Raw genomic sequence first — 20,829 nt, forward strand, 5'->3', positions numbered from 1 at the left:
TTTTTTTTTTTTTTTTTACCTTATTTCCTTGCAAGAATTTTAATGGGATTTACAAAGTTGTTTCTTTATAACTAAAAGTTTAAAAGGTTTAGTCAAAACTTAGGGATGGTGTGTAGTGAGGTCTGGGTAGCAGGAAATATCTCGATTTTTAAATACATATGGCCCTGCTGCCCTTTCCTGGTATTTTTCTTTAGGAGCAGAAACAACTCCTGACTTGATTCCTGCAAACTCCATTGCATCTTTCCTTTTTCTGTTTGGGTGCCAGATCTGGAACATCTCTCTTATGAGGAAAGGCGGAGGGACTTGGGTCTTTTTAGTCTGGAGAAGAGAAGGCTGAGGGGGAATCTGATCAACACCTATAAATACTGAAAGGGTGGGTGTCAGGAGGATGGGGCCAGTCTTTTCTCAGTGGTGCCCAGGGACAGGACAAGAGGAAATGGGCACAAACTTGAACATAAGAAGTTCCACCTAAACGTGAGGAGGAACTTCTTCACTTTGAGGGTGGCTGCCCAGAGAGGTGGTGGAGTCTCCTTCTCTGGAGACATTCCAAACCCTCCAGGATGTGGAACCTGCTTTGGGTGGACCTGCTTTGGCAGGGGGGTTGGATTAGATGATCTCCAGAGGTCACTTCCAACCCCATAGCATTCTGTGATCTTTCTAGTAACAGCACAACCAGAGCCCTAGAGGCTGAGAACTTTGCCAGACCAGTCGTGTGTGTCCCACCTCTCCCTTGGAGGAGATGGACTCAGGGTTGCTGGGCTGCCTTGGTGACAAATCTGACGGAGCAGCGTTCGTGCCTGTGAACACTTTTTCTATGTGCAATGGTGTGATTTTGAAACTTTACATTAATGCACTGAGTGGCAGGTCTTGCCTTGGAGAATTTCATGCTGTATACCCAGACCTGTGTTGAACCACGGTGAAGTCTAGACATTGGAAGAGTCCACTGTGGTGGCACGCATTAGTGAGCACAACAGCAGGTACCAGTAGCTTGCCTGATTTCCTACAGAAGAGGCTCCACGTCACCTTTCTTCAAAAGCTTATAGAGTACTTTGCAGACATAGATTTGGTCTGAAATGGTTCCACCTGCTGTCAGTTGGGAATTTTCACATCATTTTTTTCCCCTTCCATTGATTTTTCCAAGACCCCTTCTTACAGTCTTGATGCTGAAGCTCCACGTCACCATGAGCTTGTCTCGCTCTGGCCTCGGACACATGAGAGTTGGTTTCTTTTTCCCCATTGTGGACTGAACTGCCTTATTTCTTGCCTTCCAGCAGCTGCAGATCTCAAATTGCTTTACAAAGGAGATAAAAATCATTAATCCTCTTTTGCAGATACCTGGGGTAACAGCAGCGGAGTGGTTTGTTCCGGACCACCCATGATGTGCAATGTTGGTGGCAGGGGGAGGAATAGAGACCTGGTCATCCTAGTCTTTTCCTCCCCCTGAACGTCACTTCCCATTTTTAATGGATTAAAAATTCCCATTTTGACTGCACAATTCTTTCTTTGACGTCTACAGAAATAGGTTGGCTGTACTGAGGTTGTTTCAGGAAGGTGGAAAGAAAGCAGGGCCAAGGAGAGGAGCCCTTGCTAGTGAGTGCTCTGCCAGCAGCTCCCTCATCTCTGTCCATAGGGGATGTAGATTTTGTTTCCTTGGTCTCCATTTATCTCAAGAGGTATGTGAGGAACCCCATAAACAAGTGCTACGTGGACATCCGTTCTCCAATCCCTGGTGGGCAGAACAAGCCACCTGGGGACTTTGGCTGTGCTAGAGGATATGGCCAGTATTTTGGAGCAAATTACACGTGTAGCTTGATGAAGAAGTTGGCTAGCTTATAATTTTTGGTTTAAACCTGCTGGAAATTCTAGGACTACATGGAAGTGTGCGTAGCTGGGGTTGGACTAGGAAGACACCTGGTTTGTGGTAGAGCCTGGCTTAGTCTTACAGCAGGATGGTGAATTTCTGGAGAGGAGCTTTGACTGTAGCTGCAGCTATTTCTGTCTTTGGAAAAGACTTAATTGAGCTGGTTGTGGTGCCCCACGTGGCATCTTTTCAGGATGACTTCCTGAAGGGGAGACCTTCCAAAGAGGCAAAGCTGGACCTGCCCCTGATGTGACTGGGTGGGAAGAGCCACTATTGCAGGATGGGTGTAATAGGTTTTCTGGGCTAAATCCCACCTCGTGGGCCCTCCGTGTGGCGTCCAACTGAGTTGGGAAGCGGCTCCGTGGGGATTGTGTGCCATAATCCCATCCGAGAGTCGCAGGGGTGCCCGGCTTTTGGGCTCACAGCCATCCCCAATGGTGGGTGCTTCACCCTCTCCATCCCTCTTTCTGGACCCAACCCGACACCCATTTTCCCCACTCCTGACCCTGGTGAGCACCTCTCCCTTCCAGGACCACGGGGCACCACAATCCTCACCCACCCCCGAGATGCTAAACACCTTCCCCCCACCAAGGAAAGCTCTGCTAATGCTGTCCATCATGAATAGCTCTAATCCACTCTTTTTTCAGCGCCTTGATGAATTTAAGGCTGCACCCTCCCTGGCATCTCCTCCGGCGGAGAGTATCCCGTTAGAGCCGTGACTCCCTGGCTTGATGTCCACAACCTGCTGGGGCCATTGCTCATTAGGGTTTCTGAGCCAAATTCAGTACTGGAAGTTTTGGTGGCGCTTGCGAGAAGAAGCTGACTCTTTGGCTTCTTGCAAATAGACAGGCTGGCTAACTCCAGCTCTTCCTAATTGGAATTATTAGGAAGATATTAACCATATAATGTTTTGGCAGGGTGCTGGGTGGCAGCCATCGTTTCTGCTGCCACAGTATGTTTTTTAAAAAAAAAAGAAAATTAAAAAAAAAAAAAAGATTGCAAATAGACAGGCTGGCTAACTCCAGCTCTTCCTAATTGGAATTATTAGGAAGATATTAACCATATAATGTTTTGGCAGGGTGCTGGGTGGCAGCCATCGTTTCTGCTGCCACAGTATGTTTTTAGCTTGCGAGAAGAAGCTGACTCTTTGGCTTCATGCAAATAGATGGGCTGGTCTAACTCCAGCTCTTCCTAATTGGAATTATTAGGAAGATATTAACCATATAATGTTTTGGCAGGGTGCTGGGTGGCAGCCATCGTTTCTGCTGCCACAGTATGTTTTTTAAAAAAAAAAGAAAATTAAAAAAAAAAAAAAGAAGGACAATAAAGTAGGCTTTTTTGTTGGAAAAGAAGATTTCATGTTATCTGTGTTTGCAGGCTTTCTGGCTCATATGCTGGAGGAATCCTTGCTGCGGGGGTGTTTTCATTTTCTCGTCTAACATGGCAGTGGTCCATTGCGGCGGAGGTTTTTAGCTTAAACAATCTGTTTGTGGGGCTGCTGATGGCTCTCACTGTGCGTTTTGAGGAAGCATCCACCGCAAAAGAGAGATCAAAGGTAAAACATCTCAAGCAAAGTGAATAGTTCTTTATTATTTTTTTTTTCAATTAGTTATCACACATCTGTTTAATTTCCTTTTCCTTTAGTGCTTAGTGTTGTTTATATAAAAAAGGGTCAGCACCTGTGCTGGGTGGTGTCCATCCCTGACCTACCTGGATGCTCAAAAGTGCCAAACATTGGAAAAGCTGTCCACTTTGCTCAAGGGTTGAGTTGGGACCCGTTGGATGGGTTTGGGGTTGGTTGGTTTGATACGCACGGGCTCAGAACAGGAAAAGCAAGATCATTTTCCTCTAAGTGTTTCAGTGCAAAGTTTGGTTTCCTGCATGGAAGACTCAGACGAGGCTGTGGGTGTTCAAAATTTTGTTTTCAGAACTGCTATCTTCCCTTGGGGTAAAGAGATATATTTTACAGAAAACTTCATCTAGTCAGAAACTCAGGTTTCTGCTGAGAAACAGAAACGACCAAATTTTCAATCAGTTCTTCTTTTGAAATTAAACATGCCCCTAAAATAATGGCATTGTTAAATACAGAGACTTTAAATTTCATGCTATATTCTCTACTTTAAAAACAGACCAGGCAGCCAAATGACATTTTTACTCAGCAGTCTTGTTCTTTCTACTTCTATTTCCCTGAACATCTGATCTTTTCTCTCACAGACTTGCCTGCTGTGACTCCTGTAAATTGTGTGAATAAAAGGATTTTTGTCGGGCTAGGCTAGAATTTGAGGAGTCGGCAGTGGTAGTTTACTCAGCTTCACGAGTTCTCAAATAACATGTGTTATCAGTGGTTACAGAGACCTTGTTTCACCATTGGATTTATTTTTTTTTTTCCTTTTCTGATGAGAACTGTCCCAAGATCTCTACAACCTGAACTCCACCAAGATGGAGTTGGGCGTTTTCCAACCTGCTCCCACATTTCACGTGCCCAGTTTCCAATGGGATTTTCAGAAGCTGTTATGGAGCTTGTTTCAATGGTTTTTGGGTGTCTGGCATCCTACGCCTTGAGGAAGCCAGGCTGCCAACAGCAAGCTCATAGAGCTTTTCATAAATCAGATGGTCATGCAGACATCTTCAGGGGTGTGCTTGGAGTTCATCAATATACTTGGGAAATTACTGAGGTTGTTCCGAGTCCTGCAGTGCAGCTCTGAAGCCTGCAAATGGTTTTTGGAAGTTATGGCAGGTGTTTCCATATGGCACGGCAGCGTCCAACGTTGAATGCTGGGCAGTCAATTAAAAATTACCAGGTGATCCTATCACCACGCCAAGGCAAGTGTTTGCGTCCTCATCAATGACTGAAATAAGCAGGGGTGATGCTCTGATGGTAGAGGGAAGTGCTGTCCCACTTGGGGATGGCTGGGGAGGTGAGGATGGGTTGTTAGCTCCTGTCCAACAACATCTGTTGGGACTCTTGGTGGCTTTTTGATCACCAGGGAGCTGCCCTGAGGCTTGGCTTCAGGTTGTAACACGGACTAAGTGGCCAGTGATGGTGGAAGAGGAAGCAAATTCAGAGGAGGAGCAGTGGCCAGTGGTGTACATGATGCTGACCCAAGGTTTCTATATGGAACTTCTGCTTGTAGCCTCTTCCCCCAACACTGAATGAAGAAGTCTCAGCACTGGTCTGATGGTGTTGGGACAGCATGGGGCAGAGAGAGCATCCCTTAGCATCAGCCAGGGATGGGCATGGTACCAATAGCGAATAATCCTCAATGAGTACCAGAAATACCCCCCACGGTGCTGCCTGGTCTGGATACCTCACCCATTTTATCAAAAAACTCTTAAAAAGATGCTTGAAAATGTTTCCCTTAGCGTTAGCCAGGGATGGGCATGGTACCAATAGCGAATAATCCTCAATGAGTACCAGAAATACCCCCCACGGTGCTGCCTGGTCTGGATACCTCACCCATTTTATCAAAAAACTCTTAAAAAGATGCTTGAAAATGCACTTTTAGACTAATGAGGGATATCACATTTCATTGCTTTTGCTTAGGAAGTTTGAGTAGCCCCGACTTTAGCCCTCTCTGCCTGAAGAAGAGGATAAAAAACTCTTAAAAAGATGCTTGACAATGCACTTTTAGACTAATGAGGGATATCCCATTTCATTCCTTCTGCTTAGGAAGTTTGACTTTAGCCCTCTCTGCCTGAAGAAGAGGAAAAAAATCATTCCTGTTATATAAATGAGGTCTCTGTATATGATGGCATTATTTTAGGGTATGGCTTCTGAAAAATTTGCATCATTTGGCATTAACTGTTGGGCAGCCTCCCCTGTGCAGCAGAGGTTCAGAAACCATGATGGAGACTGTTGCACCGTTATGACCTGATGGTGCTAATTAGGATCGAACTGGAGACCATCGTGCCGTTATGACCTGATGGTGCTAATTAGGATCTCTGTGTGCAGGGAGAGATAGTTGTTCAGCTGGACACTTCTTAAAGAATGTTTTCTGTTGAACAAATGAAAACTCCCTGTGAATAATCAAAAAAAGCCTGTGTTGTCTGTGTTACCAGCAACCGGTGCTCACTGATGGGTTTGCCTTTCTCCTGTAATTGCCGCGCTGAAGCTCGTTTGGTCTCCAGATGTTTTTGCAGACTGCAAAGAGTAATTGTGAACCTGGTGTTGGTTTTGTTTGGTTTTTTTTTCCCTTTCAGATCTCTAAAGCTGGTGCCTTTTGCTGCGGGCTCAGTTTGTGCAACCAGCACACGATAGTGCTTTATGTCGCGTGTATCGTGCCTTGGGTTCTCGCCCGGCTTTTCAGAAAGACGGTACGTATTTTGCTGACCCAGACCTCTATTTTTGTAAGGCAGCGAGTAATTCTTCTTTCCAAGCCCTTGTGCCACTTTGATGTTGATGTTCAAGCAGGGACAGTCAATGGTGTGTCTAATCAAGTTGGTCATAACCTGCTGAAGTTACAGTTCAGACACCAGAGCCCACCGACGATGATTTAGGGGCTGTGCTCACCCCAGCCATCTGTGACCTGCCCACGTCTCCTGGCACAGGAGCACTCTGCCCCAGCTGCTTGAGGATACCTTATGAGCAACCACGAGACCAATACTTGGAGCTAAAAACTGCTCAGCGTGTAGCAAACAAGCACATTCAATGACCTACCAACTAGGAAAGTCAATGACCTACCAACTAGGAAAGCAGATAAATATCTGTTGGTGAGAATGACAGGCACGTGCAGTCTATGTCCACTGCTTCTCCTGGCTGATGGCACTGGCTTTCTCATGCCATCAACTCATCTGGAGATGCGTTGATGTTGGTTGACTGGTGGTAGCAAATGAAAGCTGTGTCCACTCGTTGCAGAGCATCTTGCGACTGCTGTTGGTGGTTGAAGGTACAGCTGGAATAAGCAGCACAGCAAGAAGGATGCAAAGGCTTGTCTCTAGGGGGAAGCCATCTTCTGCATCGCCTTAGACTTGGTGGCCTCCAGCTCTGATGCAGCCAGGGCTTGAGAGTCCTACAAGAGATGAGCTCTCAGGTGAAGAGCGCCTGCCTCGTGCCAGCTGGAAAAGACCAAAGGAAGGCTGACCTTTGGTGAAACTGCAAGCCCCTGGTCCAGTCAAGTATGTCTCTTTCATCTCCTTCTAGAGATGTCATTCTCACGATGTCTCTCCTTCTACACCTCTTTATGAAACTTGCTCATTGTGTAAGAAGGTGCAAACACCTTTTTCCATGCCTGGCTTATGAAGGTGATATGCACCCGGCTGGATGATGCTCCTGGGTGATGTTCAGGGGCCCTGAAGTGCTCGTCTTCTGTAAGTGGTCCTCTGTGGGTCAGGGCATCAGACTGGATGCAGACATGTTATAGAAACTCTACTTTGCCCTGAAAACCGCACTTCTCAAACAGAGCAGATGATTTGATCAGCCTGCAAGCGGCCTTGAAAAGCCTCCATCTACTCTCTTTGTCCCCCTGAAGGTGACAGTTGGGCAGGTTTCTGCTGGGCTGGTCCTGCCTGTATTTTTCGACCCTTGACTGGTAAATCAGATGTGATTCTGGGTGATGGCACAGGGTGTAATAACTACGCCTGGAGTGGAGGACGGGAGCTGCAAGAGAGAAGATGCAGCTCAGACAAGCTTGATCCAAAAATCTGTTCAGGATCTCCAGCAAACCCCTTTCTGTCTATATATTTCCTTTAACACAATGAAGACTCACTTCTGAGATGTATTTGTGTTCTTTTAACAGAGCTTTTGTGGTGGTTTTATTTTTTTTTAATTGGGGAGATCCAGAGGGACCTCTGTGATTTCCAGCAAGGACAATCCTCTGCCAATATAATATCCCTGGGAGATACTTTCAACAGCCCAGTAGTGCCTGCTGCAGAAAATCACCTCATGAGAGGGGATATTTGATGGAATATAGTGCCTTTTTAAGTAAAAAAGAGCCACCTTCTGAAGGAACTGTGGCCACCACCATTACCAATCTGCTTTCCTTGCTCTGTAGATCATCACTCTGAATGGTGCCTCTTCCCCATAACCCCAACTGCTGAAGAAGGGCTTTGATTGACAGGGCGGTGGCTAACGATAAAGCAAGCGTGCAATATTCTGGGGTGGGATTTTCCAAAGCACTTAAAGGAGTTAGGCACAGAAGTCCCTTTGAAAGTCTTGTCTTCCTGACCCCTTAGGCAGTCTTGAAAATCCCACCCCAAAAGTTGGCCTATCCAATTTAGCCAGTGTAATCGCGACGAAGTAAATGGCAAAACTGACTCCTGATGATGGTGGTGATGTGTGTAGTTGTACTAGAGCAGCGTTTATTTTTTTTTTTAATTTTTTTTTTTTTTTTGCCAGATGGAATACCAGCCAACTCTTAATCGCTGCAAAGTGGGTTATCTCAGCCTTGCAGTGCTTCAGCCATCTATGCATGTCATGCCATGATTTAAATGTGAAAGATGCAATGAGTATGATACTCATGAGTCCTAGCTAATATTATTTGCTTCACTTAAATTTCACCCTGCCATGCAAAGGAGATCAGTTTGATGCAGTTTCCTAGTAATCCACAAAATCGTAAGGTTTAACATAGCATTTTGTAGGGACTTACTATAAATTGAGAGATCAGCTCTGTGTAAATATATTTGATGTTTTTTCTTTATCTGTTCTTGAAGTTCCAGCGTGATTAAACTAAAATAAACATTGTTATGCAATATGACATATTTTGGTGCAGGAATTGTCCCCGGGCCATTTGCTGAAGTTGGGTTTATGCTTCTTGGCTGGTTTGCTGCCTTATCTCTATCTGCCGGCTTCGTCCTACCTCAATCGAGCCCGTTGGACATGGGGAGACCAGACGACTTTTCAAGGATTTTTGACCCACTTTCTCAGGGAAGAATATGGGACATTCAGTCTGGTAAATAAGGGTCATTTTCAAAATGACTTTATTTTGACTTACGAAATAGCAGAACCTTTCTGTTTGTGACGATTAATGGCTCGCAGGGGAAGAAATGGAAAATGCTTTCTGTTTTAAAAAATTATTTCTGATTTTGGCCTTCTGATCTGTCGGGTTTTCTGGGAATGGATCAAATGGCTGGGAAAGCAAAGAAATAGTTGTCTTTGCCTTTGTGGGGTGAGACGTGTTATTTACTGGGAGCTGCATGGGTGTCTTGTATTTGTAAGAGCCCAAAGAGCAAACTGTGCTAGAGGGAGATGGTAACATAAATTTTGTGTTTTTCTTGTTTTAAGACAAATAATTGTCTTTTATTTTTATTATTTTTAACTCAGGTATTTAAAAAGGTCGCAGGCAGTTTTCAGTGCTGTACCTTTAGATGAGATTCCTCTTAACTTACATCTTAGTAATATTGAATTTAAATGAGTGGTAGGTTTGAGAGGTCTCTGAAACCTCTGATTTGAGGTCTGTGCTCTTGCCAAGAGAGGCAGGTATTGCGTGGTTGCTTGCAGAGCGTGGGGTTTGCATTGGTCTCCTCCATCCCTGCCTTAGGTGTTTGGCTCTGGCCACCCAAGGAAGGTAAGCACCCAGCTCCCCTTCTGTCCTTCCAGCCTAAAAGATTTCAGTGCAGAGGGCTGGGAAATCACACCACTGGGGGAAAACAGAGAAAAAGGTGTGGCCTACACGTTGGCTCACTCCTTGGGGTCCTGAAGCCCCACACCCTTGTTCTCCTTGTTCAGCCTGGAGAAGAGAAGGCTCCTGGTCTCCTCCATCCCTGCCTTAGGTGTTTGGCTCTGGCCACCCAAGGAAGGTAAGCACCCAGCTCCCCTTCTGTCCTTCCAGCCTAAAAGATTTCAGTGCAGAGGGCTGGAAAATCACACCAATGGGGGAAAACAGAGAAAAAGGTGTGGTCTGCACATTGGCTCACTCCTTGGGGTCCTGAAGCCCCACACCCTTGTTCTCCTTGTTCAGCCTGGAGAAGAGAAGGCTCCGGGGAGACCTTATAGTGGCCTTTCAATACCTGAAGGGTGCCTACAGAAGAGCTGGAGAAGGACTCTTTGCCAAGAAGGGTGATGATAGGACAAGGGGAAGCGGTTTTAAATTGGAAGAAAAAAGATTCAGATTAGATCTCAGGAAGAAATTCTTTACTATGAGGGTGGTGAGACACTGGAACAGGTTGCCCAGGGAAGTTGTGGATGCCCCATCCCTGGAAGTGTTCAAGGCCAGGCTGGATGTGGCCTTGAGCAACCTGCTCTAGTGGGAGGTGTCCCTGCCCAGGGCAGGGGGGTTGGAACTAGATGATCTTTGAGATCCCTTCCAACCCAAACCATTCTATGATTCTATGATCCTTAGAAATGAAGCCCCCGCATCCAGCCAACGTGATGCAGCGAGCAGCGTTGCCATTCTGTTCCAGCCTTCTCGGAGAGCTGGATGGCTGTAGGATGCAAGGCAAAAGACTGGATAATTCCTGCTGCTACTACTTAATCTTTCCAAAACTCCTACAGAAGTAAGATCCACCAACTTCTGCCATTTCCCCTGTTTTCCGATTCCCAGCCGTCTCCTGAGAACGGGTCTCGGTTGGGCAGAGCGGTACCAAGGCATGCAAATCCCTTAACTCCTTTCTCCATCAAATGTGATGAATTCAAGTTGATGTTCAGGAGGCTTAGGGATGGACGGCGTGTAATCCTACACAAAGTGCTTTTCCAGGTGGTAAACCCTGCATGGGCCATAAAGTAAAACAAGAACATGGGAGAAACTTGTGCAATGATGTTTTGAGTTTGGGCAGAGCGGTACCAAGGCATGCAAATCCCTTAACTCCTTTCTCCATCAAATGTGATGAATTCAAGTTGATGTTCAGGAGGCTTAGGGATGGACGGCGTGTAATCCTACACCACAAATCACATTTGCGATGAACTCCTCTCAAGCAGGAGCAATAAATGCAGCAAAATCCAAGCGTTTGGTCCCAATACCAGTTGGGCTAATGCCAGAGCCCTGCCTGGATGGACGGCTCTATTTTAAGGGCAGGCAGGGTTAAAATGAAACAGAGAAAAGACTCAGGAGAGGATTTCACCTATAAACCAAGGAAAAGACATGTCTTCTCCTGTGAGGGATATGTCTGGGGCCAGAAGCTATCAGCTGCCAGCAAGGTGGGGCTTTGCAAGGAACAGAGAGGTAGCAGTGGTGCTTCAGGAGCTGTGGGCTGGCTCTCCGTCCTCTTAACACTTTTATCTTCTAATTAAATCTTGAATGCAATTAACTATTCCATTTTTATTGAGATTAAATATTCCTTCCAGACCTCCTGGGTCCGTTTACCTTATCTTTTATCTGGTAGACACCACTTCCATTGACGGAAAAATGCTGGATCCCCCTCCCCAGTGGTATTTCATTCAGAATCCTGACATATAAATGGTGCTTGTTCCCATTTCTGGTAGACTTAATCACAGCAGAACGGGAATATGTTGTGTTGTGCTTATTCCTTGCTTCTCTTGACACTTTAATTGGGTGCAAGGGAGCGATTTGGGGATGATGCATCCACACACTCATTTCTCCACAGTTTTCAGCTGGCGCAGATGAATCTTCACTGGAAGGTTGCCAAGCATTGGAACAGAGAAGTTGTTGAGCCACCATCCCTGGAGGTACTTAAAAGATGTGCTTAGGGACAGCATTGGAGATCACAGCTAAGCCATATGATGTCCTCATGTCACAGGGTAATTGGTTGGTAGCACCTTATAAAAGTGCTTTTCCAGGTGGTAAACCCTGCATGGGCCATAAAGTAAAACAAGAACATGGGAGAAACTTGTGCAATGATGTTTTGAGTAGAGTTTTTTGTCTTTTTGCTGTTTAAGCAATTCCTGTTTCGTGTGACCACCTTGGGGTACCACCTGAAGGCGTTTTGAGGAACCTTGTGTGCTCAGGGCTCTGCAAACAGAAAACAAAAAGACTTTTCCTTGCCTCAGTGATATGGCTATCAGAGTGTGCGTTTCTCATGGCTTTTCTTTCTTTTTTTAATCTAGGCCAAGTCGGAGACGGGGTCCAGTATGAGAGAGATGCTGGTGTGAGTAAAACCTTGACTGTGCCTTTTAGTGGAGAGAAACCTGTTGCTGCTGCTGTGATTTTTGGCCAAAGGTGCTCCTATCCTGCCTTTCCTTGGCTTGGTCCAGAGCTGGGGCTGTGTGTGCCTGGTGTAGGGACAGCATGTGTGTCCATCTGTCTTCCCCATTGACGGAAAAATGCTGGATCCCCCTCCCCAGTGGTATTTCATTCAGAATCCTGACATATAAATGGTGCTTGTTCCCATTTCTGGTAGACTTAATCACAGCAGAACGGGAATATGTTGTGTTGTGCTTATTCCTTGCTTCTCTTGACACTTTAATTGGGTGCAAGGGAGCGATTTGGGGATGATGCATCCACACACTCATTTCTCCACAGTTTTCAGCTGGCGCAGATGAAGTCAGAGCTCTCCCTTCCCGTCCTGGCCCTGGCACTTGTGGCCTGTGTGAGCACAGCACTGCCGTAAGTTGGAGGAGAATATTTACTCTGAAATACTCTTTCCTGCTGGCTGCATGGGCAGCTTCCTTTGCCTTCTGCTGGCTGGTGCAAAAAATTCAGCAACTGGCTGCAGTCGTCTATTCCTAGCAAAATATCCCTGCTCCTGGTAACCCTGTGGCTCTGTAGATGGCAAGCTTAAAAATCTGGAGAAGAAAAGGCTCTGGGGAGACCTTATATCTGTCTTCCCCATTGACGGAAAAATGCTGGATCCCCCTCCCCAGTGGTATTTCATTCAGAATCCTGACATATAAATGGTGCTTGTTCCCATTTCTGGTAGACTTAATCACAGCAGAACGGGAATATGTTGTGTTGTGCTTATTCCTTGCTTCTCTTGACACTTTAATTGGGTGCAAGGGAGCGATTTGGGGATGATGCATCCACACACTCATTTCTCCACAGTTTTCAGCTGGCGCAGATGAAGTCAGAGCTCTCCCTTCCCGTCCTGGCCCTGGCACTTGTGGCCTGTGTGAGCACAGCACTGCCGTAAGTTGGAGGAGAATATTTACTCTGAAATACTCTTTCCTGCTGGCTGCATGGGCAGCTTCCTTTGCCTTCTGCTGGCTGGTGCAAAAAATTCAGCAACTGGCTGCAGTCGTCTATTCCTAGCAAAATATCCCTGCTCCTGGTAACCCTGTGGCTCTGTAGATGGCAAGCTTAAAAATCTGGAGAAGAAAAGGCTCTGGGGAGACCTTATAGCAGCCTTCAGGGAGCCTACAGGAAAGCTGGGGAGGGACTCCTGATCAGGGAGTGTAGCAATAGGATGAGGGGGAACGGTTTTAAACTGAAAGAGGGGAGATTTAGATGGGATGTCAGGAAGAAATTCTTTGCTGTGAGGGTGGTGAGACACCGGCCCAGAGAAGCTGTGGATGCCCCATCCCTGGAGGTGTTCAAGACCAGGCTGGATGGGGCTTTGAGCACAATCTGGTCTGGTGGGAGGTGTCCCTGCCCAGGGTAGAGGGTTGGAACTAAATGATTTTTAAGGTCCCTTCCAACCCAAACCATTCTGTGATTCTAATCTTGAAAGCCTCATAGTTTTCTGCTTATGAAAACAGAATTCTCATAAATTCAAAAGGTAAAGAAAGGCTCATCCTTGTACTAAATCTTGAAAGCCTGATAGTTTTGTGCTTTGAAAACAGAATTTTCATAAATTCCAAAGGTAAAGAAAGGCTCATCCTTGTACTAAAGGCATTTAGATATTCAGAGAGAGAGTGGTTTTCAAGCACATATCACTTTTGTCTCCTTTTTCATCATGCCACTAGAGCGCTACATTATTTTTTTTTAATAGGACAAAGCAGCAGAAATCACCCGTGATCTGGCTCTTCGCTGGAATGCTCTGTCTTTATTCCCTTTTCTTCGCTTGGAGAGCTAATTTGGATATTACAAAACCTCTGTTTCTGGGCGTGGTAAGTCGCACTCCAAAGATTGCTCTGGCATGTTAATTTTGGGGAGAAGCCGTAAAACCGCTCATCAGGAGCAGGTGGTTGTGTCGAAACTAGGCAAGGTGAAAAAAAAAAAAATATATGGCTATTTATTCTGTTTCCTTATAGCCTGGGCAGCAGAAACAGGATGTGTGGGATTTTTGTTCCCCAGGTGGAGCGATTCTGGCTGCAGAGCAGTGCTGTGGTGGCCGTGCTGGCCGGGCTGGGACTGGCCACGCTGGCCTCGGTTGGGACCGCCGTGCCGGAGGGCAGATGGGTGATGCCATGGATGGAGTGGCTTTCTGCTCTCACTCTTGTCACTTCTCAAATTTGGGCAAATTACAGGTAACAAATCCCCCCGGGTGTGTGTCTCGGTGCAGCCTCGCAGGGCTGCGGGGTGTTGTGTGGTCGGGGTGCTGCTGGAAACCATCCCCCCCCACCCCTGCTCCTGGGGTTTTTCTCCTTGTCTGGAAGTGACGCTGGCCTCGGTCGGGAGCGTCGTGCCCGAGGGCAGATGGGTGATGCCATGGATGGAGTGGCTTTCTGCTCTCACTCTTGTCACTTCTCAAATTTGGGCAAATTACAGGTAACGAATCCCCCCGGGTGTGTGTCTCGGTGCAGCCTCGCAGGGCTGCGGGGTGTTGTGTGGTCGGGGTGCTGCTGGAAACCATCCCCCCACATCCCCGTTCCTGGGGTTTTTCTCCTCGTCTGGAAGTGGGAAAGGCATTTTTCACATCCCAGCTAAGCTTGCGTGGCCACAGCCTGCGGGACTCCCACAAAATCTCCAACCACCAACTCCAGACTCTAAATGGAGGTGTCGTGTAGGTTGAAGGAAGAAAACTCTGTAGATACGTAAACTTCTAATGAAAAAAAACCTCATAAATCTGTTTTTTTATTTCCTAAGGAGTCTTGAGAATTCATTTGGCTCGAAGAGTCACCTCCTTCCACTGCTTTACTTCAGGAAACCTTATGCCCTGCGTTTTTTCTTATGCTTTTTGCTTTCTGAAGAGTTGCATCTGTAGTTTAGGGCTTCCTCATCCCATAAGCCCACCAAAGACTCAGCAGTGGCTTGGGTAGGAATGACTGAGGCAGTAGGGATGCTCAGGTAGAGCCTGACCAACTGATGAAGTGTAGAACACACAAAACTTCATACTCAGGAATCCTTTCTTCGTACACATCTTTTCCCAAAGGTTGGTCCTTAGGTGAGCCAGTCATAGCTCGTATCCTGAGCCGTGGCATGGAGTGTCCTCTTTTTGTGTCCATACCTGGAGTGTGTGCAACACACAATTGTGTAACAAAAAAAGATCTAATTTCAGGTAATGTGAATCTACTTCTGCCTGATGCTACAGAAATGTGGCCTTTTTGTGGTTAATTAAAAGCATTCAGGGGATGGGGAGGATTTCAAATGCTTTACAGAACCATTGTTGTTCTGGCACTTCCAGCTAGTAAGTCTTCAGTTTTAGCCCAAGAAAAAATCCAGAGTTAAGGTGAAGGCATGCAGTGAGCGTGTATTTTGGCAAAACTGCAGTGGCTCATGTCTCTGGTGCTGATTTCTGGGAAACCGTGGTGTAAATGCTTCATTTCTGCATCTTGGTTTCCCTGTAAATGGAGGTGATGCTTTTCAGCAAGGTCTGACCAGGGCGAAGGCCTTCACCTGTCCGTGCCTATTGCACAAAATTGTTCTGAAGATACATAAAGCCGTGCAAATACCTGTTTTTAAAATACTGTTTTTTATCCGTTCTCTTAAGCGCTTGTGATCAGAGCAACAACTATGTTGTTGATAAGTTTGCAAGGAATCTGCTGTCCTCTATGCCAACGGGTGCAGTGATCTTACTAAGAGGAGACTTACCTGGGAACGCTCTTCGTTACGTTCATTATTGTGAAGGGATGAGGCCAGATATCACCTTAGTGGACCAAGAGGTAGGTGGAGAAAGTAATATTAAAATAGAGGCAACAGGCAGATTTAAAAACAGGAAGCAAAAGTTTAGTTGTTTCTTTCTCTTCTTGAGGGGGTTCTCTTTCTTCAAATAAAACCCACGATGCAGAAATAAAATTGATTTATTTTTTTTTTAAAGGGTTGTGGGTGGCTCTGGGATGGAGCACGGTGTGCAAGGCCCATTCGAACCCCAAAAGCCAAGTGCAGGTAGAGAGAAGGGGAAGCCCAAGTTCTCCATCATGGCAGATATCCAGATGTGGAACAGGGCTTATGTTTGCCTTGCTGAGAAAGCTTCGTCCCCGCTGTTTTCTGTGGTTGCCCCAAAATACAAGTGTTGGGGCAGCAGAAGGCTTCTGTGAGCAGCCTGGAGGGCGGCAAGGCAGCAGTTGGCCCATGGATGATGTGGCTTTGGGGTTTCTCCCAAGGGCTTTACCATGCTGAGGCTCATTCCCTGCATCCCCTCTGTATCTTGGTCCGCCAGAGGTGGTTTTGCGGATCTCTGCCTCTAGTTTTTCATGTTAAAACAGAGATGCTGTGTGTCCCTGGGTGGTTTTTGCACCCCTTCCTTTTTTCCTGAGAAACTGGAGAAGGAGAAACCCCCTTACAGAAGGGAACACCTACAACATCTACTGCCACATCACTCCTTGCACTTGGTTTTGGCACAAGAGTTTGTAACTTGTTGGGAAACGCCAACACCTCATATTTAACCAAGCCAAAGCCCTGTTGTATCTTTTACCAGCAGTAGTTATTTTGTGTTTCCTTAGAGTTTTGCCCGCTCAGTGGTGAGAACCACATGCCTGTGAGCGTGAACCACTGGTGTCCTGCTCTGATGGTGTGGTCCCAGGCAGCTGCTGAAGCAGGAGGTGACCTTACTGAGCAAATAGGGTCATTCCTCCAGCAGAAACCGTTCTCTGCAGCTTGTGGATGTAAAATGGATGAAATCTTTGTTTCCTGTTTTAATTTTGCTTATATTTTCGGTGATAGATGATGACTTATGAATGGTATTTGCCCAAGCTGGCGAAGCATTTACCTGGTGTCTATTTTCCTGGGACCCGGTGGAATCCTGTGGAAGGAGTATTACCTGATGGGACACTTGCTTTTAATCTCCATCGTTTCCTCAAAGTAAATAAACAGTAAGCATTTCTTTCATATGTAACAGTTTTCCTAGAATCTTCGACCTTTTTTTTTTTTTCCTCTTGAAATTGTTTATGGAACAGCTTGGTGCTGCATCCAAAAGACCAATTTTCTCCACTGACTTCCTCCCCGGTGGTGAGATTATTTTTGCAATTAAAGCAAATATCTATGCAGAAGTAACTCCATCCGGATATAATGTTGCTTGTTGTTTTGATGGTGCTTTGGTTTTGAGGAAGGAAAAATAAGAAGGTGATCGGCAGAGGGTATTTACTGATTCTTTTTTGTTGTTGTTGTTGATACAATTCATCACCCAAACAGTATTTACTGATTCTTTTTTTGTTGTTGTTGATACAATTCATCACCCAAAAAAAAGGAACATTCCCGTGTACTCAAAATGATGATGGTTGGAGAGCAAATTGCTGCTGCTTCTCCTTCGTGAACATTGTGGCCAACTGATTAGCATAGAATGAATGTATTCCAGGAATAATCATCATATAAAAATAGCTTAGTAAGAGTGGAGAAAGGATTAGATACTCACATGAATAAGAATAGCATCTGCATTTAGACTAGCCGGGGTGAGCCTTGCGAGTGTGGGTAGGCAGAAGAGCATTTACCAGGTGCCATCAGGAAGAAACGGGCTTCTCCTACGGCTTCTGGCACCTTGGTGAGGTCCAACACAGGGGAGAGGATGTGTCTGGTTTGCAGGCTGATGCAGAGACGTGCCCTTTCCCATGTGAAATGGTCTGGATGGAGTATCCGTGCCCCAAAAAAATGTTGTGCTGCTCAAGACCTGTCCCCTGGCGTGGGGTGTGTGGCTTGCTCAAGCACGCGGGGTGGCTCACGGTCTCTGGCGTGGCTTCATTCACCATTGCTCTCTCTGGGGGTTTTTTGGCAGCAAGGAAGTGTTTGTCTGCATAGGCCTTCACGAAGGGGACTCCACCTGGAGAAGGAGCTACTTGCTGTGGCCGTGGGGTACGTGTGAAAAGTTGGTTCCTTCGGATGTTGTCTTTGACCCAGGAGAGTGGATTCATCTTACACGAAATCTCTACAACTGGACTGAAGACTACGGCAGGTACGAGGCAGAGGCACGACTCTGCTTCTTACTGCTCATCCTTCTTCTGTGTCCATTGCAGTGTTAGAGAAATTAAACATGAGCTGTAAGCGTAACGTTTTGTGTTCTGGAACATGTAATAAATCACAGAATCCCAGACTGGCAGGGGTTGGAAGGGGCCTCTGGAGATCATCCAGCCCAACCCCTGCCAGAGCAGGTCCACCCAGAGCAGGTTGCACAGGAACGTGTCCGGGTGGGTTTGAATGTCTCCAGAGAAGGAGACTCCACCACCTCTCTGGGCAGCCTCTTCCAGGGCTCTGCCACCCTCAAAGGAAAGAAGTTTTCCTGCTGGGCTCTTTCCAGTAGTTCCCTGTCCTTCTTGAACTGGGGAGCCCAGAACTGGACACAAATCCACGTGGCATTTTTATTAGTGTAAAAAATGGAGAGCATGTTTCTAGTCAAATACCAGAGTCCAATTCCAATCTTAAAACTTGATCAGGAACAAAAAAACGGCTTTTCACCAGACTGAACTGTGATGGGTGCTAAAAAGCATCTCTCACTTTGAGGGTAGCTAGGATGCTGTGAAACGCCTGATATATCAGAGGCTACTTCTGTGGAGAGAGAGGAATAAAGTTTTATGAATGACTGAGGATCAGCTGAATTCAGCCATAGGCTTCATGACGGGTTTTCTTCTGCCCTGGGAGGTCTGTATCTGCTCGGGTTAGAAGGATTGATTGTGTGGTTGGGTGAAACACAGTGATGTGGATCTGATGGCTGAATTTTACTCTTGTTCCCGTTTAGTTTCAAGCCCTCTTCCTGGGAAGCTGTCGCCAACGAGGAGATGTGGCAAGCCAGGTGATGTTCCTTTGCTCCCTTCCAACAGCTGGTGGGTGATGCCAACTCACTGGCGTGGAAATACACACCAAGGCAGGCAGCTTGATGGTGCATGGCCTTATTGGATCTAAATATGCCAAGCTTTGGAAGGAAAAGCTGGGCAGAATGAGATGAAGGGTGCAAAGCCTCCAAAAAATCCATCAGGAAAGCGGTGGTTTTGTTCACCTGAAGGTTTTGCTCAAAGTGTCTTGAAAGAGTGGAGGGTAGTTTGGACACAGGGTGAGAAAATACATCACGGAGAGAAATTTGTATCACTGATGACTTAAATGGAGATGCTGGTGTACTGTCCCCTACACAGACATGTTGAAGATGTGTATAGCCATGTGAGCTGGTTACGTTAAGCAGTTATTATATGGAAGTTTTTCTTGTTTTTCTAGGATGAAAACAGCTTTCTTCATATTTGACCTTGCAGAAACTGCCAGTGTGACTGCAGAAATGAAATCACAACTTTACACCTTTGCGTACACCGTGAGTCATATACTTGGGTTATGAATAATCCCTGCAATCTCCATCCTTGTTTTCTTTTTTCTTCTTTTTTTTTTTTTTTTTCTACACAGACATGTTGAAGATGTGTATAGCCATGTGAGCTGGTTACGTTAAGCAGTTATTATATGGAAGTTTTTCTTGTTTTTCTAGGATGAAAACAGCTTTCTTCATATTTGACCTTGCAGAAACTGCCAGTGTGACTGCAGAAATGAAATCACAACTTTACACCTTTGCGTACACCGTGAGTCATATACTTGGGTTATGAATAATCCCTGCAATCTCCATCCTTGTTTTCTTTTTTTTTTTTTTTTTTTTTTTTTTTTTTATTTTAATTTCTCGATTGGATAGAAACATGGTGTTGTCGTGTAGGTCAGCAGTCCTGTAATCCGCGTTCTCCTGCGTTCATCCAAACCCGGGAGCACGGCAGATTCAAAGAGATTTGCTCAGGGATTTTATCCATTCCTGCTTGCCCCCTCGGTCACGGAGGATGCCAAAAGCCAACCAGCCGACACCCTGCTTTTGCTATAATTATGTTGTCTGTGCTGGGCTCAAAACCCCATGCCAGGAGATTGCTTGTCCTGAAGTCCCCTCTATGCGCTTGTCCCCTCTGTCATTACACAGCCATGCATCTGAGCCAGCAAGTGTCAAATCCCACAGTCTTCTCGCTGCAGATTCATTCTGCTGCAGTTCACACCAGACAATAACACCCCCAGAATTGTGGAATCGTAGGATCATCTGGGTTGGAAGGGACCTTTTCAGATCGAGTCCACTGACTAAACCACCACTGACCCGTGTCCCTTAGCACTGCATCTGCCCGGCTTTTAAATACCTCCAGGGATGGTGACTCCACCACTTCCCTGGGCAGCCTGTTCCAATGCTTGACAACCCTTTTGGTGAAGAAATTTTTCCTAATATCCAAACTGAACCTCCCCTGACGGGTAAGCGGGTGTAGGTATCTCTGGAAATACCAAACTGCACAAAACAATCAGTGTGTGTCAGTAGAGAGGAAGGGCCTTTCAAACCCCAGCAAAGAGTCAACAAATAGTTTCCTTTCTACTTTTTGCCCGTTTTGCTGTGATTTTTTTCTGTTCTGGCAAAGTTCTGGGGTGTTTGCCTGCTGTTGAGCTTTTGAATGTTCCCACTCAAGTCAAGACACTGCTGAAATGCTGTGGAAAAAATCCTGGTCTCCTGAAATATTGAGTAAAAGTCTTTCCAGGTGCGGAAGTTAAATCTCCTGGGTTTTTTTTGTCCCCAGCCTGGTGTAACACCTCTCCCAGGGAAGGGTTATCACCATCCTCTGTAACGTTTCTAAACAAGCAGCTGCTGTGGGAAGGGAAACATTTCAGCCCCCCCTTGGATTTCTGATTCAGGCTATTGCGCGTCGCGTGGCGAACATGCAGCGAGTTACAGAGATGCTCCAGCTCTGGACACAGACATCTGAGTAGCATCTGTTCCTTTACGGGCAGTTTCTAAGCACTGTTAAGAGCTGTTGGTCCCATCCGTTCAATTAATTTGTGCGTGTGGTGTGTCCCATTATTTTTTTTTTTATTTTTTTTTTTTCCTTTTTTTTTTTTTGA

General features: G+C 46.0%; 1 protein-coding gene across 1 annotated transcript in view; it reads left to right on the plus strand.

Moving 5' to 3' along the window:
* The window catches only part of TMEM260 (transmembrane protein 260), a 60,533-nt gene that overhangs the window by 37,711 nt on the left and 1,993 nt on the right, over window positions 1–20,829 (plus strand). The window contains exons 4-15 of the mRNA XM_014947001.1: window positions 3,239–3,416; window positions 6,062–6,175; window positions 8,569–8,748; window positions 11,799–11,839; window positions 12,214–12,297; window positions 13,619–13,736; window positions 13,924–14,096; window positions 15,500–15,671; window positions 16,672–16,820; window positions 17,717–17,893; window positions 18,674–18,727; window positions 19,144–19,234. Coding sequence (XP_014802487.1) covers window positions 3,239–3,416; window positions 6,062–6,175; window positions 8,569–8,748; window positions 11,799–11,839; window positions 12,214–12,297; window positions 13,619–13,736; window positions 13,924–14,096; window positions 15,500–15,671; window positions 16,672–16,820; window positions 17,717–17,893; window positions 18,674–18,727; window positions 19,144–19,234 — 1,531 coding nt within the window. The remainder of the gene's footprint in view (window positions 1–3,238; window positions 3,417–6,061; window positions 6,176–8,568; window positions 8,749–11,798; window positions 11,840–12,213; window positions 12,298–13,618; window positions 13,737–13,923; window positions 14,097–15,499; window positions 15,672–16,671; window positions 16,821–17,716; window positions 17,894–18,673; window positions 18,728–19,143; window positions 19,235–20,829) is intronic.

Source organism: Calidris pugnax, unplaced genomic scaffold (assembly GCF_001431845.1).
Source record: "Calidris pugnax isolate Ruff unplaced genomic scaffold, ASM143184v1 scaffold127, whole genome shotgun sequence".
Classification (NCBI taxonomy): domain Eukaryota; kingdom Metazoa; phylum Chordata; class Aves; order Charadriiformes; family Scolopacidae; genus Calidris; species Calidris pugnax.